The sequence below is a fragment of the Phragmites australis genome, chromosome 2, assembly GCF_958298935.1.
Source record: "Phragmites australis chromosome 2, lpPhrAust1.1, whole genome shotgun sequence".
Taxonomy (NCBI): Eukaryota; Viridiplantae; Streptophyta; class Magnoliopsida; order Poales; family Poaceae; genus Phragmites; species Phragmites australis.
The window spans coordinates 19,679,581-19,705,977 of NC_084922.1; the positions used below are offsets into that span (position 1 = coordinate 19,679,581).

The 26,397-nt window shown below is 44.9% G+C and overlaps 1 protein-coding gene across 3 annotated transcripts; it reads right to left on the bottom strand.

Annotated features, from left to right (window-relative positions):
* Positions 1-1,543: 1,543 nt before the first annotated feature.
* On the bottom strand, positions 1,544-24,192 carry LOC133902186 (2-oxoglutarate and iron-dependent oxygenase domain-containing protein CP2-like). 3 transcript variants are annotated; one of them, XM_062343786.1, is made up of 9 exons: positions 23,690-24,192; positions 22,878-22,925; positions 20,257-20,433; positions 20,028-20,178; positions 19,843-19,929; positions 5,962-6,086; positions 4,617-4,735; positions 1,896-2,007; positions 1,544-1,805 (listed from the first exon to the last, which is right to left on the bottom strand). In XM_062343786.1, exons 1-9 carry the CDS (start codon positions 24,017-24,019, stop codon positions 1,770-1,772), a joined length of 1,185 nt encoding a protein of 394 aa, XP_062199770.1. In that variant the 5' UTR covers positions 24,020-24,192; the 3' UTR covers positions 1,544-1,769. The 3 variants fall into 3 exon arrangements, 1 of the variants encoding a protein (XP_062199770.1); XR_009906844.1 differs by lacking the exons at positions 1,544-1,805; positions 1,896-2,007; positions 19,843-19,929; ... (2 more) ...; positions 22,878-22,925; positions 23,690-24,192 and adding exons at positions 14,793-14,855; positions 14,933-15,684; positions 15,749-16,591; positions 16,662-19,616 and having other exon boundaries at positions 4,721-4,735; XR_009906843.1 differs by lacking the exons at positions 1,544-1,805; positions 1,896-2,007; positions 19,843-19,929; ... (2 more) ...; positions 22,878-22,925; positions 23,690-24,192 and adding exons at positions 14,793-14,855; positions 14,933-15,684; positions 15,749-19,616 and having other exon boundaries at positions 4,721-4,735.
* Between the last annotated feature and the right edge of the window lie 2,205 nt (positions 24,193-26,397).

Sequence of the window (26,397 nt, forward strand, 5' to 3'; positions counted from 1 at the left end):
TGAGAGGGCAGTTAGGCCTGCTTACCGTCTCGCCCTCTCAGAGGGCTGCAACTCTTTCAAGGGGCTGCAGGCGCCTAGTTTTGTAATTTTTTTCACGAGAAATCTATTTATTTAAATTTTTAATCGAAAAAATATAAAAATAAAAATAAAAACTCAAAAGGATGGACTGGCAGAATGGAATAAGAAAGTGATCTCAGGCCAAATTAAAAAAGGTTTAGGCCCACGAAGCAATATACTGTTTTCCAATTTCTAGAAAACGGAGGCAAAAAAGGAATTTTCTACCCGAGCCGGTGTGCTCCAAATTTTATGAACTTTTTATAGAGTACTAGAGGCTATGTAGACGTTATGATAAATTTTTGGGAATTTTTGGCTTAGAAATTCCCCTGAATAATTAATAGCATATGCTATGCACATGAAATGATATGACATGCATGATTTTTCAGATTATAAGCAAGCACAATTAGGGTTTTAACTACATTATTATTAGCCTCTAATTTTTCAGGATGTCACGGGAACACTGGCCAAATCAAACTTAAAAGTTAAAATGTTGGAAAATTGCATATGGCCCCTTAAAAGTTAGTTTTAGCAGTCAATATTTACGTATAAGTTAAATAGTTGCATGTAGCACCCTTTCACTTCTCACGGTGGATAATGCGGATATGGCTTGCTCATCAGTTACAGGAATGGCTAGGATGGTCCCACTGCCACGCTTTGACGTTGATTTCTCAAGTTAGTGATAGGGTATTATGGGTTTTGCATTATGCAGGATGAGCTTTAAAGCAACGGAAATTGTGAAAAAATTTATATGTTATCAAGTGCAATGTTGGTGATTTAGGTTAATTTGAGTAGAGTACGCTTTGCACAAACTTGTTTGTTGTTTGATTTTGATTTTGCTGACTAGGAGCGATATTTCTTAAAATGCACGATCTTTCACATGTTCTCAGTTTAACATGACGCAATGTGTCATCAAATACACCTAGGAATAATTTACAATGAGAAAAGCGATACACCGTGCTAAATGTAAATGTGAGAAAAACCGACTAAACTTAATTAACTAATCCAAATAATTGAAATTCCCGTATTATATTTAGCAACTATTTAACTGGCCCAATTAATTTTCCAGTTTACTATAAACTCCAAACGAAGCAAATACAATTACAGAAAATAAGGAAAATGCAATACGACAATGCAAAATTTACGGCTAACTTGTTTCCAGTAACATGGCATAGAACTATAAGACTAACAAAAGTTCAGAAAAAAAAAAAACGAAAATGGATCAAATCACCTGGTCGAATGTGATGAAAAGCTACGTCAGTGAGCATCAGGTATAAAAAGGGTACTCTCGAAAAATGTCGTATAAAACCGGTAAAGCAAACAAAAAATATCCATACAAGCGACTTAAATCCCAACTTCAGTCGGTCTTCTGGCGCGGGGAAGTGAGCAACGAGCCTGTCCGGTACATATGGATTCCCGTGACACCAAATACCTATGTCAACACATTCCAACTATGCAAAATAATGTGCACAACCAGAGGCCACAAAAATTGCAAGTCCGAAGTAGCATTTCTTGCTACGTTTACTGATAATCACCCGTCCTAACATATGTTTTAGCCAGAATCGATCACAATAAGTTTACATATACATACACCTGTGACCACATTAACGAGCATTCTAGCTGAAAGGCTGGTGTTTACAATGACCTTTTCTCAAATGATAAAGAAATCTTACTATTGTACAAGATTGTATAAAAATAGATGCTGTAAATATGACTTAAATCATTGCCCCTCCAGCACCCCTGAGAAACGCCTACTCAAAAGAAAGCAAATGTCTAAGAACCAATAACAAGGGATTAGCTAAGACATGTAGACTATTTGAGTTCTATAAACAGTGATTTACCATCTTAGTTGCTTTGACAGACTGACTCTGCCTCTCCATCTTTTCGCGCTGGCACTCACCACACCAGCTAGAAAAATCCTTCTGGTATTTCTTCATCTCCCTGAACACAGAGCTGTAAATAGGAAGCACACACTTAGTTGCAGCATTTGACAGGCCCTTATTAGTGACAACTCAAACCAGAGTAAATTTACATGTCAAAGATACTTCACACACAACACTACAAATTATCAGGGTTCCCATTCCAACAAACATCTGGGGATGCACTAGATCAGCAACTATTTTAAAACAATCAAAGATGCAGAACCAGAATGGACAAATAACACACTAATGCAGCATGTAACAGAGCACCAACAGCAAGGTCCCAATAATGGCATAGAAAACATAACAAGCCAAAGCCATGTAATATTATCACTTGCCAAGTTAAACAGTACTGCCTCTGATCTTATTTACTTGTTTGGACATGTAGACCGTCTCCTACTTGTTCCTTTGACCATTACTTTCTAAGTATATATTAACAGAAGCTAATAAATCTATAATGATATAAAAGAACTTTTTCTATGACATATATCAGCTCATTTGGCAATCAAAATTTGATGCATGATAATTACATAGCATCAGCATGATTTGAGATGCATCATTTAGCATAAATAAAACAGTAATGGTTAGGTACTTGCACTAGGCTAACATTTCCATCACTTCTACCGAGTAATGGATGCGAAAATACACAGGTATTTAGAAGTCTTTCATGAGAATAATTTCTTTTTCACTGATGACATTCTTTTACTCGAACCACAGACGTATATGTTCATTTACATGTCACAAGTGGAGTTTCCAGGCACTGTGGAGATGATTTCAGAAAATTCAAGTCTACATCTTCAGCACTAGGCAAAGCCAAGCTAATTCGACTTGTGTGGAATGTTTTCATGAATTTTTGAACCATGGTATGCACAATTAACTGGAGTATAATGTGCAAAATATAGGACATACAAAACTATATAAAGATTTATGAACTGAGTACCTAAATGTATATCAACATTTACTGATTAGGGACATACCAATATTTACTGAATTTTCACACATACATATCAAAATTTATTGTATGTATTGCAACATGTATGTATACTATGTTACAGAGAAAGAATAGGAAATTCTGCACTCATGTTTGTCCTGGCTTCAGCTTCACCTTACAGGATTACAAGCTGAAGTGAAGGCAATCAGGTGGGGCCGTGTGTGTTTCTTCAGATTATCTCATAAAAGCATGACAAATAAATGTATATCGTACAAGTGCCAAATAAGCTAGGGCAAGAAGGGACATCGAGGGCTTATAAGCTTAAGCACCAATAATCTGGCTAATTGAGGCTTAGGGCCTATTTGTTTCAGCTGGAGATTGTGAAAAGCTGAGGGTTGTTTGGCTATCTAGATTGTGAGAGGGTTGGAGGTCTGGTGGGGCCCATTTGTCATTAGCTCTCTCCACTCTCTCTACCTCCAGCTCTCTCTCGCCCGTGCCGCCCGACCTCCGCCGCTCGCTGCCCACCCAACCTCCACCGCTCGCTGCCTGCTCGAGCTCCGCCACCAGCCGCCCGCAGAGCCACCATGATGCCCCGGCCTACTCCACCTCCTCCACCACGGTAGCTCACCGCCTCGCCCAGGGCCCTCTTTCTCCCGGTTTATCTAGCCCAACTCTTGACCAAGAAACTCACAGGCGCCGTTCTATCCCCCCGAGATGGCTGTCATGGTAAGGCCTTGCTAGATTCCTCCTGGCCGTGCGTCCTATACTCCCTGGCGCATCTAACCGTGGCCTTGTCTCCCTTTTTCTTCCTCTGTGCAGCGCTACCAAACCCATCTCCTCTCCACCTATCACCACTACCTAGCATGGCTGCCGTGGCTGAGCCACTACAGGCCAGGACCGATTTGGCCCGGCTATGGCTCATGACAGCCTCACCCCACCTCTCTTGTGCTGATGCACGCGTCCATCCTTCCTCCCTCGGTCTCCAGCCTCGCCGGTGCTTGGACCGAACCATCGCCACTGCCATGCACGCTGGCGAGTTCCCTCGGAGGAAGAGACTTGGAAAAAATAGTTCGTTGAGATTGTAATGGCGATGGTGGATAAATTCCACCCAACGTGGATGGGTAATTTGGTCTTTTTGCAAATCAAAAGTTGAGAAAAGCTGGTGGAGTGTGGATTGTGGATTTGTGACAATCTAGCAACCAGATTGTGGAATCCAGCTTATAAAAGCTGCTGTTTGTTTCCACTTCAGCTTATAAAAGCTGCTTTCCACAATCTGTAGTGGAAACAAATAGGCCCTTAAGATCAAATGGTCCTAGATCCTAATAAAAAGAACTAAAATTGTGTCCGGTAAGTATTTCCTCGAGCCTCAAACGGGCTATGAATAAGACTCTTCCTGGACTCAACAAAAAACGGAAAGAACAGAATGGGATAAGTCAAACAACGACCAACGCATGGATAAAAAAGGAAAATTACTACAACTAGTCCACAACTATAAGAATGTCTATACCTAATTCAACATTTTCAATAGTCGACGATTAAATGATCAGTAAGTATGAAAACACATTTACACATGAATATATCAATGAATGTCAAACCTAAAGAATCACTGAGATATATTGTACAAGTGCTATAAACCCTGCAAATACATATTGATTGCGATTCACTAAGGAATCAATAATAAAAGATGAAATTGTAGGGAAACATCTGCATACCTCCTGCACCACAGAAGCAGATTGATTCTGAGTCCAGATGATGTAGCTCGAGCACCATGCCTATGACGACCATGGTGAAGTACAGCTCGTCCAGGAACATGAGAGTAATCATACATTTCCTGCACCAATGGTCAAATGAAGAAACAAATATAGGAAGCATGACATTGAAGATAACTTGAACTGTGCACCAACTAGAAAGAAGCAACATGAATAATAGCTTTATTAGAGATAAGAATGTTTCTGATAGCACTCCTGAAACACATATGTTGACCACTCTAAACTCAGAAATGCTACAGCAGATATAACAATGTTACAGAATCATAGGCAAACACCTGACATCACTCCGGAGTCCTGAAACACAAGCTGACTACTAAAAAGAATATATGTCAGCACAACAGCACATGACGCAATTCTAGCTTACAAAACACAACTGCACTGCTGATAAATGCCCAAGAATAGTGGAACACTGTCTAAAATCACTCCTGAAGCGCATAGGCTGAATAGAACAAAATACTTCAGACAACAGCACCATAAGCAAATGCAGCTTGCCATTTATGGTACTCTTTATAGAACTAGATATGCACGTGTTAGTGTAAACAGTAAACACCCGCCGGGAGGATAGCCGGGCGACGTCGGCTGCTAGGAGAGGGATTGGACTCTAGATTGGGAAGACTTAGAACTATAGGGAAGACATAGAAGAAAGGGACATGAACTAGATTGATTTCTCTTCTTCATTGATTAATCATAGCTAGCGCCATGTATATATAGCCAGCCAGCCGGCCTACAAAGACTCGATTCAAACCAACTCTATCTCTAATCTTATATCTAGTTTAAATCCAACTCTATCTCTTAATATTATCTCTAATTCTCTTCTGATTAAAACTGACCAAACTCTATCTTATCTCCTAAACCGAATCTGATCCAAACTAACAAACCAATCACGTGCTACAATGAACAGGGAGAGGCAACTCAGCATCCCGTAATAATGAGCTAACAACATAAGAATACACCAACTTCTTTGTTCTTGTTACTTCTGAGACTCCTCAATTTTTCTCTTTCACATCAAGAGACTATTATTACCTCAACTCTATTCATGCTCAACTAAATTATCTTGTTGTTTACATAACATTCCATTGAACAGCTTCACAACTCTCTATGTAGCCAATAGCTGATGCCAAAATCAGCATTCCGGAATACAAATTAAGAATTAACTGAGTTCCAGCAACACATTCTAAATCGAATGCCTCGGAAGTATAATTCACCACCAGAAAATTGTGCAGGTAAAATAGAAACAAAAATCATAGACATTCAAATAGATGGGTAGTTTAAACAAGTCGCAACATACCTCATGCTGTGTCTCTGAATTCACATGATTCTCACATCGAATGCCTCGGAAGTATAATTCACCACCAGAAAATTGTTTGCCAAGGCAAACATTTAATGTAACCTCTGAATCATCAACATGGAAACCTACAATAGAGAACTTTAACAGTTCAGAACCAAAAACGAAATATCCAGTTTTTTTACATATCTTTACGCAATAAAAAAGTAATTATATATATAGTTAGCTACTATAAATTGGCACTAAGAAAAAAATTAAAAAATTAAGTATTTGAAATATGGAAAACAAGGGTATCAAAGTTTCCTTGTAGTAGTGTTGGGGATGATCTCCCCCCCCCCCCCCACTCGAAGGGAACCGCGAAGTCTACTGGAAATGCTGCGTGATAGCCTTTGTGGTTTTGTTACAGGAAGTTCATCTGCTAGCGGCGAAGATCGTAGAGCTACGTTGGTCGAAGGGTGTAGGCGCGCTCGCATCTTCGACCTCCCATACCGGCGAAGACAAAGGAGAACTTCGACTGAAGAGCGAAGCCCGGACCCGCAGTCTGCAGCGTTCGCAGCGGACGAAGACGCAAGCTGACCTTCGCCGGGGGACGAAGGCTATCCGACGAGCATCTGAGCGGAGGAGGCTTTGATGCCCGTCGGAGAGATGAATCACCTCGACACAGTGGGCCCGATTTCGATCGCCCAGGGTACTGTTGTAATTATGTGATTATGCTCATTTGTACCATAATGCCCCAGATATTCCGAGAATGTAGCAGGTAAAGGGGTAGGATTTGTAAACAGCACCTGTAGTTGCCGGGTACGGGCTATAAATAGAGCCACAATGCAACCGGAAGAGGTATCAAAGAACTGTTCCGTCTCCAACACGTGTCGCTCTGAGTGCCCTTCGATATCTCCGTATCCGAAGGCTCACCTTGTCTAGGAACCGAGTCCCAACAGTTGGCGCCGTCCGCGAGATCGAACCCACGAAGACATGCCACCCAAGAAGAAATCGAAGCCAGCCGGAACAGTGAAGGCGTTGCCGGAACCTCCAGCCGTGGCTGGGCCTTTGGCCAATAGACCCCCTTCGACCATACCAGGATCAAGTAATGCTTCGGCCGGAGGAACTTCGGCCGGACGAGAACAACACTGCGAAGTTGAAATAGCACCACAAGGACCCAGTGATGGCCGCCAGGTCGAAGCAGTCCGGGTTAATGCGAAGCAAATGCAGGTGATGGAACCAATAGATCACACGCACTTTGATCCTCCAGAAAAAGAAGGCGGAAGGGTGCGAAATGAAGAATGGGAAGAACTCGACGACTTCGCAGAGTTTGACCACGAGGAAGAAACAAATGAAGAAAGAACAGCAAGGCTAGAAGCCGAAGAGTTGGAAAGGCAGCTAGCGCAGAAGAAGCGCATGTTGGATGACCTAGCAGCAAGTCGGAAAGACGTAGAGTACCGCAGGCAGGCGGATGAAGCTAGGAAAACATTGGAGAAAATCCAGGAAGAAATCAATATGCTCCACCAAGCGGAGGGCATGTCTCGTCGGCCAACACCGCCGGGAGACTTGATACGAACTTCGCAGGAGCCTCGGCGAAGGTCGTCCACGGGAGACCCGGGGTCCCCTCTGGCCATGGATCTGCAAAATCAGCCATGGCCGCCAGGATTCAAGATGCCCAGAGTGGTTATGTTTGACGGGGAGTAAGACCCGAGAGAATTTGTGATGAGTTTCGAAGCAGCTGTGCAGTCTGCCGGAGGGGATGGTACAACCTTGGCGAAGGCCTTCGTATTGGCCATAGAAGGGATAGCAAAGTCCTGGTACTCCGCGTTGCCTCTGGGATCCATATATTCATGGGAGCAGTTGCGTAGTGCACTATACAGCAACTTCCAGGGGAATCGGGCAGACAAAATCACTGCAACTGACCTCTTCGCGCTGAAACAGCAACCAACAGAAACCTTGCAGAGCTACATGCGCCGCTTCGTACACATACGTTGTCAGGCGAAGGGGCTGAGCGAAGATACAATCATCAATGCCGCAATACAGGGCATCAGAGGCGGGCTATTAGCAGGAAAGCTCACGAAAAAGACCTGGATGCGTCCAAGAGCTGCTCAACAAGATGGAAGAGTACTCAAGATCTAAGCTCGATGATCTCTGAAGGAAAAACGAAATGGCAGCTTCCAAAGTAAAACATGCACCAGCTAGAGAGGCAGGCAGCAGCATATCTAGAGACAAGCTGCACTGTCCAAGAAAGCCCAAAGGCTCTGACTATCCAAGGCAAAAAGAAGTCAATCAGATTAATCCCAGCCCGCTCGAAGCCGTTCAAGAAGCATGCGAAGCTTACAGTGTGGCTAGTTGGGGAGGCCGAGCCGGTAGAGGAAGAGGTCGCGGAGGCCGAGGAGGACGGGTTCCGCAAGACTCAGCAACCTTTTACTGCGAACTGCATGACGAAGGAGCTGGCCACCGGACCAAACAGTGCCCGCAGGTGGTGCCTACGAAAGAAAGCTTGGCGAAGCAGCGTGTTGATCACGCAAGGACAGTGCACCATGCAACAAGCTTCGGAAGAAGCGAAGGGTGGCAGAACCACAATCAGAACACGACGTTTCCGAACCAATGGCAACAAATTCCTACACCACAGTTTGCACCTGCAACTTCAGCTCAGTTTGATCAAACTAGGCAAATGAACCTTCAGGGGGAGCTACCTCCGCCACCACTGAGACCCGCAATCGAAGCGCCATGAGAAAATAGCAAATCGGTTAACACGATAAATCGTGGGTACAACGTGGTGTTGGCCATCTCATTGGGATCTAACTAGCAGACGGAATCTAAGAGACAACGAAAAGAATATGTGTGAAGGGTCAACCACGTCGGAGTGGGACCAACGTACATTAATTCAAGATGGTTAAACGTTCCTATTACATTCTCGCAAGAGGATATGAGGGTCTTAGACTATCCACACACAGATGCATTCATCATTACTGCAAACATCTCGGGCAATGAAGTACACAGGATCTTGATCGACGTTGGAAGCTCAGCGGACATCATCTTCGCTGATGCCTTCAACAAAATGGGGCTGCGACAAAGTGACTTCAAGCAAGCTGGATCGCCATTGCTAGGCTTCGGCAGAAACACAATCAACGCTCTGGGAAAAATAGCAATCCTAGTGTCGTTTGGCGAAGAGATGAATTCCGCACAAAAGACATTACCTTCGATGTGGTGGACAATGATTACCCGTACAATGCGATATTTGGGAGGGGAGTCCTCAATACATTCAGAGCAATACCGCACCATGCATACTTGTGCATGAAGATGCCTGGCCCGAAAGGAGTCATAAAGGTATTGGGAGACCAGCGAGTGGCTAGACGAATCGAAGTCGGAATAGCTCTAGGAAGACGAAATGTCCACATGATAACAGACCCTTCAACGGGTCGGGAAGAAAGTTGCAACCAGCCGAAAATAGGCAAGGCAGCGAAGGCTGCACCAGAAAGAGCGACCAGAATAGTACAGCTACATCAAAAAAAGAAGATAAAAAGGTCACTCTAGGAGCGGAGGCTCCGGCAGAGGATCAGCAGCAACTCATAATGTTCCTCCGCGGTAACGACGATGTCTTTGCTTGGTCTCCTAGAGACTTGCAAGGAGTAAGTCAGAAAATCATTCAGCACAACCTCCGCGGTAACGACGATGTCTTTGCTTGGTCTCCTAGAGACCTGCAAGGAGTAAGTCAGAAAATCATTCAGCACAACCTAAATGTGGACCCTAAAGCGAAGCCAAGGAAGCAGAAGCTTAGGAAAGCTTAAGGTGAAAGAGAAGAAGCAGCGACGGCTGAAGTGGAAAAACTGCTCGATGCCGGAGTCATACGTGAAGTAATGCACTCAAAGTGGCTGGCCAACCCAGTGTTAGTAAGGAAAAGCAACGAAAAATGGAGAATGTGCATCGACTTCACAGACTTAAACAAAGCTTGTCCCAAGGATGACTTCCCATTGCCTAGAATTGATCAGCTGGTAGACTCCGCGGCTGTTTGCGAGATGCTAAGCTTCCTAGATGCATATGCAGGATACCATCAGATATGGATGGCGAAGGAAGACGAGGACAAAACGAGTTTCAGGACCTCCTTCGGCACATACTGCTTCATGAGGATGCCCTTCGGACACCGAAACGCTGGCGCTACCTTCACCAGGTTGGTGCAGACAGTATTAAGATCACAGCTAGGACGAAATGTCTTGGCCTATGTTGATGACATAGTGGTCAAAAGTACCAGAAGGCGCCAACACCTCGAAGACCTGCGGGAAACCTTCGAAAATCTGCGAAGAGCAGGCTTAAAGTTAAACCCAGAAAAATGTGTCTTCGGAGTACAATCCGGAAGACTACTAGGGTTTTTGGTGTCGAAGAGAGGCATCGAAGTGGATCCTCAGAAGATACAAGCAATTTTGGATATGAAACCCCACAGAACAGAAAGCAAGCTCAACGCTTGGCAGGAAGGTTAGCGACACTAAACAGGTTCATTGCAAAATCTGCAGAGCGAAGTTTACCATTCTTCAAAGTGTTAAAAAGCTCTGACCCTTTCAAATGGGATGCGGAGCAGTAAGCAGCCTTCGATGAGTTAAAAAGCTACTTGACAAAGCTTACAGCACTGACCAGCCCGGATCCAGGCGCGGATGTTGTTATACATAGCGGCATCCACTTCGGCAGTCAGCGCTGTACTTGTGCAGGAAAATCTGAAGACAATAAACTGTGCCAAGTACCAATATATTATGTATCGGAAGCTCTAGCAGGCCCAAAAAAGTCGTACACAGAGTTGGAAAAAGTAGCGTATGGACTAGTAATGGCATCCCGCAAGCTTCGCCACTACTTCACGTCTCACAGGATTACAGTAACAACTTCCTTACCCTTTCGCGACATGTTTGAAAACAAAGAAGCCATTGGAAGAATAGCGAAGTGGGCAACGGAGATCGCTCCATTCATGATCGTTTTTGTGACAAGAACATCATTGAAATCGCAAGTACTGGCAGACTTCGTGGCGGAATGGACGCCCTTAACCGAAGCCCCAGATGATGAACCGCCAGAACCTGTCTGGACCGCATATTGCGACGGAGCTTGGGGAGCTACGGGAGCAGAAGTTTCGGCAATATTATTCTCACCTTCGGGGACGAAGCTAAGATACGCCGCCAGATTAGAGTTCCGCTCTACAAACAATACGACGGAGTACGAAGCAGCCCTCCTGGTACATCGCAAGGCGAAGGCTTTGGGTGCCCGAAGAGTGCTTGTTAAGACAGACTCGAATGTCATAGCAAGTCAAATTGACAAGACATTCCAGGCAAAAGAACCAAAGCTGATTAAGTACAGAACAGCGGTGCGAAGAATGGAAAAATACTTCCTCGGATTTACAGTCAAGAGTATATCAAGAAATGATAACTCCGAAGCAGATGAGCTAGCGAAAGCAGCTTCGCAGAACCTGCCTATGCCTTCAGACGTTTTCTATCAGAAGCTAAGTGAACCAGCCCCCGAAGACACTTTGAACCAAACACGTCTCGTTGCAACAATCGAAAGCGAAGACTGGCGTTCTCCAATACTGGCTTATCTTCGCGGTCAGAGAAACATCGAAGATCATGTCGGGGCAAAGCGCATGGCCCAGAGGGCCAGAAATTACAAAGTTATGAAAAATAATTTGTACAAAGCCAGGGTCTGTGCACCGTTCCTACGATGCATATCCCAGAAAGGACAGAACCTGTTTAAAGAAATTCACAGCGGGTTATACAGCGCTCATATCGGCACAAGGGCTCTAGTCGGAAAAGCATACAGACAGGGCTTCTATTGGCCGACGGCTGTAAACGATGCGGATCAAATGGTCCGAAGTTGTCAGCAGTGTCAATTCTGGGCGAAGGGGTCAAACAGACCCACAAAGACACAGCTCATTCCGCCGATTTGGCCACTCAGGCGGTGGGGAATCGACATTGTTGGATAGCTGCCGCCAGCTCCAGGAAATTTGCGATATGCTGTAGTTGCGGTAGAGTACTTCTTAAAATGGGTGGAGGCAATGCCACTCGTGAGCATAACATCAAGAAACATACAGAAATTCCTATGGCGGAATATTTGTATGCCACTTCGGAGTCCCAAGCGAAGTAACCGTGGACAATGACAGTTAATTCGATAGTGCAGGTTTCAGAGAATTCTGCAATAGCCTGGGGATAAAAGTAATTTTTGCATCCGTATACCACCCACAATCTAATGGGGCAGTTGAGAGAGCGAATGGCATCATCTTCGCTGGTGTCGCGAAGCGTCTTCAAGGGTTGCCACAAGGGAAGTGGGTCGAAGAATTGCCCAAGGTGCTATGGTCATTAAGAACAACGGTTGCAAGACCGACCAAGTACACGTCATTTTGCCTCCTCTTCAGCGAAGAGGCCATGACCCAAGAGGAATGCAAAACCAAATCATTCAGGGTCGGGAACGAACCAGAGCAATGCGAAGAATTATCATCGAAAGATACCCTTGAAGAAGTAAGATTCCAAGCTGCACAAAATCTGGCCAATTATCAACAGGAGACAAGAAAATGGAGAGATAGGAATGTATCCGAAAAAAATCTTCGCCCCTGGAGATCTGGTGCTGCGAAGATTCAGTACTCAACAACACCGGTGGGAAAACTTCAGAGTAAATGGGATGGCCCTTTCTTAGTCAAAAGATCGTCAAGACTTGACTCATATCATCTAGCTAATATGGAAGGTGAGGAGCTTCCGCACACCTGGAACGCAGACAATCTTCGCAAGTTCTACGCCTGAAAGCCGGCGACCAAGTCGAAGACTTCTATGTAATTTTTCTTTCGCAATATTTCTTGTAATCAATTTGTAAGGGTACTGCACTCTTTTTCTCACAGGGGGACCCCTTTGTTAGGGGGTGAGGTTTTTAACGAGGCAGGAACCCATGTAAACATTGATATAGTAGTACCCCAAAAAATACTGCTTATCTCAGATACTAATATTTTATCATCAAAGTGCGCCAAACTAGGGGTAGATTGGCGCACCAATCGACGACGCGAGGGCGGTGCGAAGTGTAAGCAAAAAGACGTACACTTTCGACCTTTAAAAATATATAAAAAAAAAGAGAGAACGAGAGTACAAAAATCATATGGGGGCTAAGAGTGCCTGCCCCTGCACCGAAGGAAAAACAAACCTTTGGAAGAAAAACCGAAGTGTCGCTTGACCTACGAAAAGGCGGCGCACTTCAACCAAAAGTCGGGGGCTAAAAGTGCATGCCCCCGCACTGAAGGAAAAATAAACCTTCGGAAGAAAAACCGAAGTGTCGCTTGACCTACGAAAAGGCGGCGCACTTCGACCAAAAGTCAAGGACTAAGAGTGCTTGTCCCCACACCGAAGGAAAAACAAACATTTGGAAGAAAAACCGAAGTGTCGCTTGACCTACGAAAAGGCGGCGCACTTCAACCAAAAGTCAGGGGCTAAGAGTGCCTGCCCCCGCACTGAAGGAAAAACAAACCTTCGAAAGAAAAACCGAAGTATCGCTTGACCTACGAAAAGGCGGCGCACTTCGACCAAAAGTCAAGGACTAAGAGTGCTTGTCCCCACACCAAAGGAAAAACAAACCTTCGGAAGAAAAACCGAAGTGTCGCTTGACTTACGAAAAGGCGACGCACTTCGACCAAAAGTCGGGGGCTAAGAGTGCTTGTCCCCGCACCGAAGGAAAAACAAACTTTCGGAAGAAAAACCGAACTGCGACGTAACCTGCGAAAAGACGGCGCACTTCAGGCGGAAATCGAGGGCTAAAAACGCTCGCCGTCGCACCGAAGAAAAAGCAAACCTTCGGAGGATAAGTCGAAGAGTCATCCAACCTAACAAAAGGCGAACTAAACGACTAACGCAAAATCGTTCGACCAACGGCATAAATCTCTACAGGCCGAAGTTACCTGCGACTAAAAATCGGAGGGGGCGGGGGGGGGGGGGGGGGACGGCGTCGGCGTTTTAGAAAAAAAAAATAACAACACAAGAAGTATTGTGCAATCGCAGGAAACTACGGCAAAAATCAGGGGGACGGCGTCACTCGGTACGTCGAGTCCGAAGCCCCTCCCTTCCATAAGATTTGGAATGTCTCAAATCGCAAACAACGCTTCGAGCGCGATGCCGCCGAAGTGTAACAAAAGAAAACAAAGTCGTAATGCAAACACAATTTATTCCGCAGAGTGATCAATATCTGGATCAACAAAATCCTTATACCAACGGCTGAAAGCAAATTGAAAAGCATCACCTTCGCTGGCGTGAAAATGCATTGTTAGGGCCAGTGGGGCCCCAACATGAATCGAATATGATGGGGATGCCCGAACATTATCTTCGCCGCCGTGGTGCTTTACTACTTGCGAAGAAGGGCCACGGCGATAGCAAAGTTGCGGCCGGCGCAGAAGTGGCTCTTCGTCTTGGGGCTCAACCTTTGGCTCAAGGAGCACGGACGAGCCTTCGACATCTCCCCTCGTTATACGACGCAGATCGCGTTCAGCTCGACGACTAGCTAGCGTCAAAGGACTAAGGGATTTCCAAAACACTTTCGTCCTAGCATTCATATCATCATACGATCTACACTTCGCATGCCAATACCGCTCTAACTCGATATCGGCATAACGACGGTGAAAAGATTCCCAGCAAGACCAAGACACATAAAAATTATCCCTCATCATGGTCAAGGGGACAGCTTCTTCGACTACCTGCGCAGTGTCCGAAGGAAGGACCTGCGCAGGGAGCGGAACAAGTCAAAAACACTTTGATGTAAATATAAGATATATTACGCCACCAATGTGTTACATCGTCAATCACAAAAGCGAAACCAAAAGCAAAACGACGCTTCGCGCTGAATCAGCCCACCTTTCCAGTATCTTCGGCCGTTGCGGTTGTCGCTTTCGACGAGGAATCATCCCTCTCCTTCGCCTGGAAAAAAGATGTTTGATTACAAATAATTTATTTATAACCTTCGACTAGATAACAGAATATGTAACTCAGCGTACCCGTTGTCGGTTCATCTCCGCTTCTCGAAGAGCGAGCTCGCGACCGTGCTTGCACCAGTAGTTGGTGGTAAATGATCGAGCGGTGCTCTTCGACGCTTTCGTAACAGCTGAGGTAGACAGATCCACCAGATACTGGAAGGAAGGCTTCTGAAGAGCAGTATGATGATCACAACCTGTCATCTCAATAGACTGCACGAGATTTCGGGCAGCAACCATTGCGCAGAAGTCGCCATAAAGTTGAGCGACAGGCAAAAGGCTTCCGCTGGTTTCGTTGATCCAACCTATAAGTCCCCCCAGCCTGACAAGTTCTATTGTTGGGGGAGTCGCCGAGACACCAATACCTTCGAAGGTATGGCTGATGGCTTCGCATGCGGCAACTGCCTTCGGCTCGAGCTCCCTAATGAAAAAGCCTTCGCCTCGCACAATTCGGATTGCAGCCGTTGCGTTTTTGCCTTCTCCGATGCACAAAGTGCCTGCAGGTCACACACTTGCGCCTCAGAGGACTGCAGGTTTTGGCGAAGGCAGTTTACTTCGTTTTCGGCAATTTGCTTCTCCGAGCGAAGGGTGCTGAGCTCTTTTTCAAGCTGTTCCAGGCGCGATTCAGCATTCTTCGCTCGACGCGACAACTCGCGTTTTTGGCCGTCAGCTTTCTCTACCCGTTTTTGCAGCATATCAATCTGTGCGTGTGCGCTCCGTGCCCGGGCTTCAGATTTCCCAACATGCTTACGCTGAGCCCGCGATAGAAGCAAAACCTGCAATGTCGAACACAAGTAAGCAAAATACTAAGTATAATAATGTAAGAAAATAACAATATACCTTCGCAATGACCACGTCGGAGGCATCGAGCAGCTCGTTAGTGGACTTCTGGCCGAGAGGGATTTCGAGTTCGGGGAGGACGAAGGTACCAAAAATCTTCTTCGCGTCACCAACCTCCTCGGCGCTTGGCTCAAAAGAGGCACGCCTCAACGCCTCAGACGCAATGGCCTTCGCGTCAAGCAGCCCGCCGAGGCCCATTAATCCCTTCCCGCCGCGGCAGGGCGCACTTGGTGTCGATGCTTCGGTCTCAAAGGACGAGCTCGAAGGCGAAGAGGGCGAGGAGTACGCCACCACTTCAACGTTGTCGGTACCCTCGGCTTCGGGCTCCTGAGTGGTGGCCTCGGGTAACGTCCCCGCCTCTGTCAACTCCTCATCATCGATCAGGATCAGTGTTGGAAGATCGATGCGGGAGCAAAACAATGACTTCGAGGCCTGGCCCTCCTGCGCGCCTTCGGAAGTTTCCCGCCGGGGCATATCGCGCGACGCAGCGAAACCCTCTGGAGATGTTTCTGCATGAGTAACTTCGGGTGCAACTTCGCGTGGCCTCTTCCGAAGGGCGAGAGCTTTCTTAGTCCGACCTCCCTTCGGCGATTGCTCAGGTTTCTTTCTCTTCGTTGAAGGGCCAACGGCGGCCTCTTCGCCCGCGTCTGCTGCCGGAGAACCTTCCATGCCACCCTGTAGCACGGTGGCGATCTTTGGCCGTTCAAGATAGGATAGGCCACGATATTCAAAGACTATTCAGTCTTCGAATGAGACCTTGTTCGGCACAGAGTTGTGCTTCGCCTGGTGTGAACTTGCCGACCTGCATTACAGCCCTAGCCTCTACTTCAGCCACCGACAAATCTGGAAAATATCAAAACCGTTAAGCAAGGACAGACATAAATTGTATGAGCAACTACGGATAAGAGAGTACCTGCGAAGCCATGTACAGCAGGGTGGGGCCGGCAAAGCCCCTCGGGCCCTTTTTCCCCGAACTCCGGAATAGCCCAATCCCGTCTCAGGGGCCAAACTCCGACAGCTATGAACTCCTCCACCAGGTCACGAGTTGAAAGATATTTTGCGCACCTGACGAAGGCCTCAAGAGCCGTCTGTTGCGACTACTTCAGTCGCACATCTGGTGCACGGTTTCCCTTCACCTCTTCGCATTTGATACGAGATACTCCTCGGTGTCCACCTTGTGGTAGAACCACCATTGGGTCCAGTCACTAGACCATTTGTTCTTATACACCACGACGGGCGTAGATAGTCCAGCGCGATACGCGAAATTCAAGCACCCATAGTGAGCCTCGCTCTGAACTCCACGAGTGAAGACTGACTAGGGTTGGTGGTGAAGTCGGTGTGCGGCAGCGAAGGCCCTGGCGGATGCTTTCACACCTTCCGAACGAGCTACCCAGGCGAAGAGCCCCATCCTCACTATTGCGTTGGGGGTCAGTTGATGGAGATAGACTTCGAACAATTTCAGTACTTCAACGACCATCTTATCGCACGGGAGGCGAAGACCCGCTCGGAAGTAATGCACAAACACAACAGCCTCGTCATCAGTCAGCTCCGGTGTCTCCTGTTCGCCGGGTAGCCGGACCTTCGAAACATCGCTATTTAAACCTTCCCTCACAAGGCCGGCCAACACTTCGCTGTCCACCTTGGACTGCCCGATCTAGTAAGTCTTCGGGCGAGAAGATTGAAACTTCGGCGCCATCTGGTCCAAAGAGAGTGACTCGAACAACAGATTGCGCGAGGAGTTGAAAACCGAGGGCTTCCTCCGAAAGGCTCGAGAAAGTTTAGTCGACTTTGTACGAGAGCGACGGCTTCAGCAAAGGTGTGGTAAAAAATATTGACAGCGGCATGATATTTATAGTGCAAGGCGGTGGCGGTTACAATTGCCCGCATCGAAAATTGAACCGGCGCCGAAAACCATGCTTTGATATACATCAAGAACATTAAATGCGGGCAGTTACTGAGACCTTTCGGAAGTTACCAAGGGGCCGTCTGTCAATCAATTAAAAAAAACCTTATACACAACAATAAAACTCAACGACATGCATTGACCCCAGTAGACTTCGACAGGCCGAAGGGGACGGCATTGAGATATCTCGCAAGCTACAGGCTCGGTCTAACGAAGATAAACCTTACCAGTAGGGGGCTACTGTTGGGGATGATCCCCCCCCCCTACTTCGAAGGGAACCGCGAAGTCTACTCGAAATGCTGCGTGATAGCCTTTGTGGTTTTGTTACAGGAAGTTCATCTGCTAGCGGCGAAGATCGTAGAGCGACGTTGGTCGAATGTTGTAGCTGCGCTCGCATCTTCGACCTCCCATACCGGCGAAGACAAAGGAGACCTTCGACTGAAGAGCGAAGCCCGGACCCGCAGTCTGCAGCGTTCGCAGCGGACGAAGACGCAAGCTGACCTTCGCCGGGGGACGAAGGCTATCCGACGAGCATCTGAGCGGAGGAGGCTTCGATGCCCGTCGGAGAGATGAATCACCTCGACACAGTGGGCCCGATTTCGGCCGCCCAGGGTACTGCTGTAATTATGTGATTATACTCATTTATACCATAATGCCCTCGGATATTCCGGGAATATAGCAGGTAAGGGGGTAGGATTTGTAAACAGCACCTATAGTTGCCGAGTACGGGCTATAAATAGAGCCACAGTGCAACCGAAAAGGGTATCAAAAAACTGTTCCGTCTCCAACACGTGTCGCTCTAAGTGCCCTTCGATATCTCCATATCCGAAAACTCACCTTGTCTAGGAACCGAGTTCCAACAAGTAGAAAAAACATATAATAGTTGATTTGGAAAATATAAAAGAACAAAGAGTACAATATTGGATCTTAAAAGTGACTAGTCACATGTCACACATATGTACAGCTACAAGAATAAACATATGTTCGCATCCTATAATTCTATCCTGAAAAGCATTAAAACAGGGCACAATCTTCTACTAATGTCATAAGGTGGCATCCCTTCTCACAGAACGCAAATTGGGCTTCTTACCCTCCAAGGATGTTCAGAATTTAAGAGGCTAACACTTGAAGTGGGAAAAAGAATCTAATTGTCATTAGTTGGATACTAAAGGCTTGTACGCCTGCCAAGAAGATATTTTAAACAGTAGTTCTAAAACATGTTGGATTTGATCCTACAAGAGGTGGGTTGTATAAAAACACAAGCGAGCACACACTGGACACAGGAGTTTTCTTGCTACGAGTAACTTCTGATGTTTATTTAAACATCCAAAAACCTATAGCCGCTAACAGCCTCTGTTGAATTGAAACTCATCCAAATGTGTTTTACAGGGGGGAGGGGGTCAGCCCAATACGTAAGGGAAAAAAACCAACCTACTGCCACTACAGTAACCGACCTACTGCCACTACAGTAACCGCCCTACTGTAGCCGTCTTACTGTTGCAGAAAGATTACAATTACTTTTCTTTAACAAAACAGACATCCGTTTCATAATCATTCACCGCTCACATAGCAGTGAAATTCTTACCGTCAAGATTAAAATTACTTTTCTTTTCATCAATTCTCATATAACAAATAAGGATAGTGCAATTAGCAAAAAAACAAAATTGAAAAAAGAAACATCTATTTGGCACCAAACCTTTGTATACTGGGTATGTAGATAATGAAACTATATTGATTTCTAAATTTATTTAATTTCTTCTGGCACAAATCTCTAAGAGGTAATGAGAAGTGAGGACTATAGATGATGCTTGTCAGGGCATAATCATATTTTCACCCTAGGTCCTCAGATATTTAAATTTATTATCTGTGGACAGATACTAGCTTTATTTGTTCATGCAGTTTTAAGTTGAAAGGTCTAAAACAGTTCGCTCCAGAGCTGATACAGACAGATATCCCATTTGCTATCCTGAAAACCAAGGGGGGAATGCAAAACTGTGAATAGGCTGTATGCCTCTTTTGCAGGTATTCCTTCAACAAAGAAAAGTACAATTTTAACTTCCGTGCAAACCAAAAATATAAAAAGCGTGAGAAATAGTTATGATGAATGACTGCATTCAGACATGGGCACTTCAAGAAAGGACTTTCTTCAATGAATTTTGTGGCGTTTCTTGAATATGATATTGGAACATACCTAGTTCAAGATCCCTGTCTTTACCATATTCAACAACAAAAGCATGATGTAAGTCCAATGTTCCTCCACCAACCTCAGGATAAAAAACTGAAGATCAACCCAGAACATAATATCAACATGGGAAACACGAGCTGAAACAACTTAGTGTTTCCTCTCTACAATAATATAGCAGTCAATCAGATAACCTTTAGAAATCGGAACTATGAACTGTTCCATGAACTGGTTCAGCATAGCTTCCAGGCCAAAATCATCAAGGACGGCGCCATACTTGTTCATTGTGTTTGGCCTCATTATCTTAAATTTCATTGCATGGACCCATTTTTCGAAGTTCTCTACCTACGAAGGTGCAAAAAATTATTTATTGAGAGCAAGCCTGGAACCAAAGCTTAACTGTTTGGTCTTACTTTAGCATACCTCCTCCAATAACATCTCACAAAAAGTAGGCTGCAACATAGCAAACGAATAAACACCAGGAATCGGCACTGTCATTATACTTCCAATGCTTTCTTCTGAATTGCTCCTAACTGCTTCAAGGAATGTTGGTAAAAAGAACGCTGAAGGATGCATATTGTATAATTCTTGATGAAGAGGCTGCGATAAAAAAAATAAGAAGTGAATTACTAACAAGTAAAAGAGGAGCAAACAGAGTTAAGAAAATTAACATAGCCATATAATGTCGACACTTTCAGCAGGGTTCTAAGATAAATTGTAAAATTAGTCCCAACAGACACTACCATCATATAGACAAATTCATATCATGTTTCAGATACCCAGTGCTCTCAGTGCGAGCAATTGCCCCATTTGGACATAAATGACATTTTAATTTATCAAAATAGAGAATTGGCAAATAAGGCTTTGTTCTTGGCCCGCATTCTATCCATAACACTATGCAGGCAGTGAGGGGGTGCCAAACACCTAGCCCGCATAGGTGCCTCATAGATGGCCGAGCTGGAAATATGATGGAGCGGAGGATGGGAGGAGGACCAGGTGTCAACGAATGGGAAGGGAGAGGAACCCGCAGATAACAGCAGCTGGAGCGTGTAATAATGGGAGCAACTGTCCTGAATGAGGGGATCAGGGCAGGGAGCAAGCCACTAATCGGGAGGAAGTGCCATCAAGGGAAGTTAGCCCATTTTATCAGCCCTCTCAGCCCAATAAAACAGCAGCCAATTCTTCCTCTACTGCCACCACTACCGACTGCCATCACCGCTTCACATCCCGCCTAGCCCAGTGAGGAACCCCCACACAGAAGTGGCTATTTATGACACTGATTAGGGCGAAATCATGGTGGTGGGCGTTGCTGAGTGCCTAGGCTAGGCTGATTTTTAAAAAACTAAGATTGAGTCCCATTTATTAATAACACCAGGAAGTTGACATTGCAGCTTGTCCTCGCACCCACTGGCAGCCAAGATTACAATTTGCCCGTCACCATGAAGCTTGTTGACTAAATTACAACTTTGCCATGGTTGTGCTGTTTTGCTGTAGTCATCAAGAAAGGAGCCAGCCCAGCAACGCAGCTTCCTCTCTGTATCTGCATGCCAACGTGCACTGCTATTACCAACATCAGGCACTTTTTAGTTAGATTGGATCTGCAACTAGTTTCCTGCCACCAATGCCAGTACATCCATTATGATTTGTTTGATAAGTGACATGTGATTGATCAAAGAATCGTAGGATGTTTACTTCTTGTTTTGCTTAGAGATGTATAAACTTAATTTTGATAGGACCAATATCTTCTCAAACAGTTTATAACATTATTACATAAGATCACTAATAAGACTAAAGATGGTTTTCCGAATAACCTAGGCTCAGACAACAGGTTGATGAACTGCACCTCCCTGCATCAGGCTTTCAAGCTTATCGTACCCTTGACCCATATCCTTAACACTCTGCTCTCCTGCAAAAAAATTGCCATCCTATCAGGCCTCTCCCTCTGCTCGACATCCCTCACCATGCTCAGCACCTCTTCTCAAAAACTGTCTGTTGGCGAACCACTGCCCAAGGTTTTAAGGAGAGAAATTCTATGTAAAAAGATGTGTGAACACAAGGGCACATTCTTTTCCAAACAAGGATGGATGATGTGAAACTATTCGGACCAGAATATACTATGAAATATCAATTGTAACAATCTCATGGCATGTTTCAGTAGGATTCTATTTTCTGAGCCACCTCTCCTACTTTTTCTAATGGAGAATGTTGGCAAATTTTGCTACAAGAGACCCATCAAGTGCCAAATGGGGGCATGGCCCCTCGTCTCTCTACAATTCCTTAAGACATCACTTGTTATCATCATTTTTATACTAACAAAAAGCACCAAGTATGTTTCTCTAACACTGGTCCCCTCTACAACTCACTTCAAGCTCTGCCACTGCTCTTTGTACCCTTTTCTCACATAAGGAGGTCCTATGGCCTTCTTGCGATAGAGTTAACAAGCACAAAAAACATTGTCAATTGCACCCAATGACCCAAATCCTTAGACCTATGCTTATAAGAAGCATGCAATCTATAATGTCTCCCCATTTTATCAATCTGCTTGTTGTAAAAAAACAACTATTATGGCATGCTGGGTTGAAAGAACATTCACGCAACTTGCAATGCATAGCATGCTGGATTTGAAGTCTTTATCTCTGTAATTTCCAATATCCTATGTGCCGGAGAAGCCTAATCCAATCAAGCGCACTGCATGACAACATACTTTACATACAAAATAACCTCTCATTAGCAGATCGGATATGAACAATGAGATTGCATAATGCATGTCCCATGACACATCCCATGGCACAGCCAATGTGATTGCACAATGTACGTCCCATGGCACAGCCAATGTGATTGCACAAAATGTGTCCTATGGCACAGTCTGCTCTCCACAAAGCTCAAAATAAATCCTAGTGTTTCAAAACATGATAAATCGACCATAGCTCGGATATTTCTACATGTAAATCTAGCTGTACACATGAATAATAGTGGTAGTTTCCATTTCAAAACGTTTTAGATAGAAAGAGACTAAGGCAATGCTAAAGACCTAAAGTGCAAACCTTGTAAAGGTGGAGTATCCTCTGCCTGTACTCTTTGTGCCTTTGAACCTGCAATACAAAGAATACTTGACATGAGAGCCTGACTGGCACGCTAATTTATCATACAGTAATAGGAGTAAAGGAAAATGATCTTGCTAGAAAATTCGGTGAGGTTGAAATGCTTGCAAACTAAAACTAAAGGTAAAACTTTGTTCATCAGTAGGACTAGAGGGAGAATTCAATTTGTGTGCTTGTTTCAATTATGACATTTTCAAAACATTCAAAATATGCCTCCGGCATGACCACCACGGTCCTTGGTCACCACTAGCCTCTCCCAACATGCCTGCCGGCACGCACCAGAGCTGCCCATCCCACCCCCACCCCACCATAAATAAAATAAAATAAAACCCAGCACCGACCCCATGCCGACAACCGCTGTCCCCTAACTCTCCGATTCCTACCCGACAACCCTGCCCACCGCTGCTCTCAGAATCCATCGCCAAACCATCTCCACAGCCACACACCGCCAGACCACCGCCAGCCATCAAATTCCAGGGCTGTGGGCCGGTGAAACCCAATCCTAACCCGACCCCGTAGCCACATCCGCAGCCATTCCCGGACCCAAAGCTGCCCCCACTGGACGGGCACTTATCTTGAAGCGAAATCCAAAGTAAGAAAATGGAGTGATTTGCCAAAAAAAAAAATCGCTTGAGTACCAGGATCCTAAACAAAAAATCTACCAATGAAGATAACACAAGAAACCATCCATCCACATGAATCGGAGCAATGCCCATACATATAACCATCAAGTGCCTAGGGATCGAAAGGCGGACCTTGTTGCGCTCGCCCTGGGGCCAGTAGCGCGCGAGGATGTCCCGCATGAAGTGCAGCTTGACGTCGCGGTCGGCCTCGAGGAGACTGGGCGGGAGGTGACGCTCGAGGGCGCTGTATACGGCCGGCGCGTACTCGCCGCGCACGTCGCTGTAATCCTGCGGCTTGTACTCCGTGTTCGGGTTCAGCCGCAGCCGCCGCTCCGCGTATGCCGCCATCGCCGCCAAAGGCCGGCCAGCCGATCGCGACGGCGGCGGCGCCACGCTGTTCCCATTCCCCATCGCCGCCTGCTGGATCTCGTCCCGTCGCTCCACCGGACCGTCCAGAGCCATGGGCAAGGTGGGCGGTATCACAGCATCGAGCCGATTAGGGTTAGGGTTTGGGAGAACAATTTGGGAGGTAGGGTTAGGGTTTCGGAACGAATGGGTTATTGCATTTTCACGGAGGCAAATCACATCGGATTGGCCACCGCCGGTTTGGGGGTGGACGACAACGAGGACTCCGGATGGGTTTAGGGTTTTGGTTTATTATTCAAAACCTACTTGTTTCAGCTGAATGTTTTGAAAAACGATTTGTAAATGATAGATTATAAAAGTTAGATTGTGAAAAGCTTGTAGATCACTGTCTCTGATTAAACTCGAGTCGCCGCCACCGCTATGCATAGTTATCGATAGTGTTCTTAACCTAACAGCACAGCCTGCGGCCATTTGATCTATCATGAGCGGTCAAGACTAGACCACAACATACCTCTTCTTTAATCCAAGTCGGCATCTGTATGGCATATCAAGTCAGCATTATATCATCCTCCTTAGTCTAGTCAGCCTTATATTTTTTGACCTTACACAATGATGTTATCAAGTCTGATGCAATGACTGTACAATAAAGTTTTTCCCTATAGGAAGATAATTCTGGTAAATCAATTTTTCCTTTTCAGCCTAATCCATCTCCTAAAAGCCCGTTCTCATTCATCCTAATTCTAATTTAGGCAATTCTTGCATCTAAATTATTTTAAAATCATAATATATCCAACTATAGTATTTCTAAAGTGTTCTGTTAATGTTTGTTATGCAGTTCTTAGTGTTTCATTTGTGTTGTTTATCAGTAGTTCCCGCGATATCAATAATGTTCCAGAATAATTTGAGGGATTTTAAGACCCAGATTTCAACAACATTAAGCAGCACATTGGAAGAAGGTAAGTGTCCTTAATAGTTTACGCAAATTTTTACAAAGTTTTATTTTACAAATTGCATGTTGGTCAAATGTGATATCCTATAATTATGGTTTACTAGTTTTTCAAAATATTTCTTGTAGCTGTAGCTTTGGTTACAGTGTTATATGTAGATTATACTTAGTGCTACTTATTGATCGGTAGCATAGGAAATGATGACTTTTGATTAATAATGTGAATCATGATGATATCTTTGATAAAAAATATTTAGTCTTGGAAAGTAGAGTCTGGGTAAGATGGCATGTTAGTTGGCTTGTGGATGTATTCTAGGCAAGACTGTTGGCTATTCGAATAATTGGTATCTCTCTGTGTTGGAAGATGGTAGTATTTCCCGGACCATGTTAAGGATCAGTTTGTGGAGCGACCACCCATGACAACAGTACAACCACGGAGCCTATATGGAACTTGACTGAGTAACTAGCTATTCTTCCAGTGGTGTATGAGCCTTTGTAAAAGCCTCGTAGTGTTATCCCTGGCCACACACCTCAGAAGTGTGTAAGTGCTGGCAGGCACAAGCAAGACGGATAAACACGACTTGTGGGTAAAGTGTACAACATCTGCAAAGTAAAAAATTGATATATAAGCCGCGCTCATGGCCATGAGCGGCATGGATTCTCACATGATTAGTTGAGTGGTTTCGGATGATTTGGTTTGGTTCTGCTGGATCACACTGGTGGGAACTGTGATTCGAGATTTTTTTGGTTAAGAGGTGGTTGGAACCTCGGATGTAGCTCAGGTTTTAAAGATCTTTCACGTAGTAAATAGGTTGCTTTCATAATTATTTTACTATTAAAATAGCATTTATGCAAATAAACCCCGGAGTTAAGCCATTCTTGATATTAGCTCACATGTCATACTTTTTTACACTTACTGAGTATTCTATGTACTCACACTTGCTATATCCAAACAATATTTCTCAGTCGAGGAAGATTTTGAAGACTTCGCAGAAGATGGCATGTTCTAGGGTGTGTTCTCCGTCGATTGCATGTGGAGTCGCCCAGTTAAAGATGGAGGCTACGCTTAGCTCTGCTGCAGTGTATTTGCTGTTTGACCCTCGTTGGTCCTTTTTGTAAGATCAAAGGTATGTTTAAGTTAAGGATATAGTTATGTTATTTCATTGTTGACATCACTATATATATGTGCAAAGCGATCCTAACATACATATAAGCTATATTCGGTTTGGTCTTAAAATAAGGTGTCACACAAATAAAGCATCTTAATGATTCAACTATGCATTATGTTGGCTTCAAGTTCCAAACATGCATTCATGAGCTTTGTTGAATGTGTTTGTATATGGTAATATGGCTAAAACATCTTGATAAATTTACCTTAAGAATACATATGGCTAGTATTAGTTTGCAGTCACAATATGTGAAACTTTTTAATCATCGTTATCTCTTTTGAACTTGTGAAAGTTGCATTAAAGCTCAACATGGCATGAAACAAGCACAAGAAGCCCACGAGTCTATGATGTAATCAAAT

What these genes read in the sequence shown, in the direction of transcription:
- LOC133902186 (XM_062343786.1), bottom strand. Translation starts at nt 24,019, where the DNA reads ATGGCTCTGGACGGTCCGGTGGAGCGACGGGACGAGATCCAGCAGGCG. An exon ending in AGACAGGGATCTTGAACTAG is followed by an intron (nt 6,087 to 19,842) that starts GTATGTTCCAAT and finishes TCTCTATTGTAG; the next exon opens with GTTTCCATGTTGATGATTCA. An exon ending in CTGCTTCTGTGGTGCAGGAG is followed by an intron (nt 2,008 to 4,616) that starts GTATGCAGATGT and finishes TCCTATTTACAG; the next exon opens with CTCTGTGTTCAGGGAGATGA.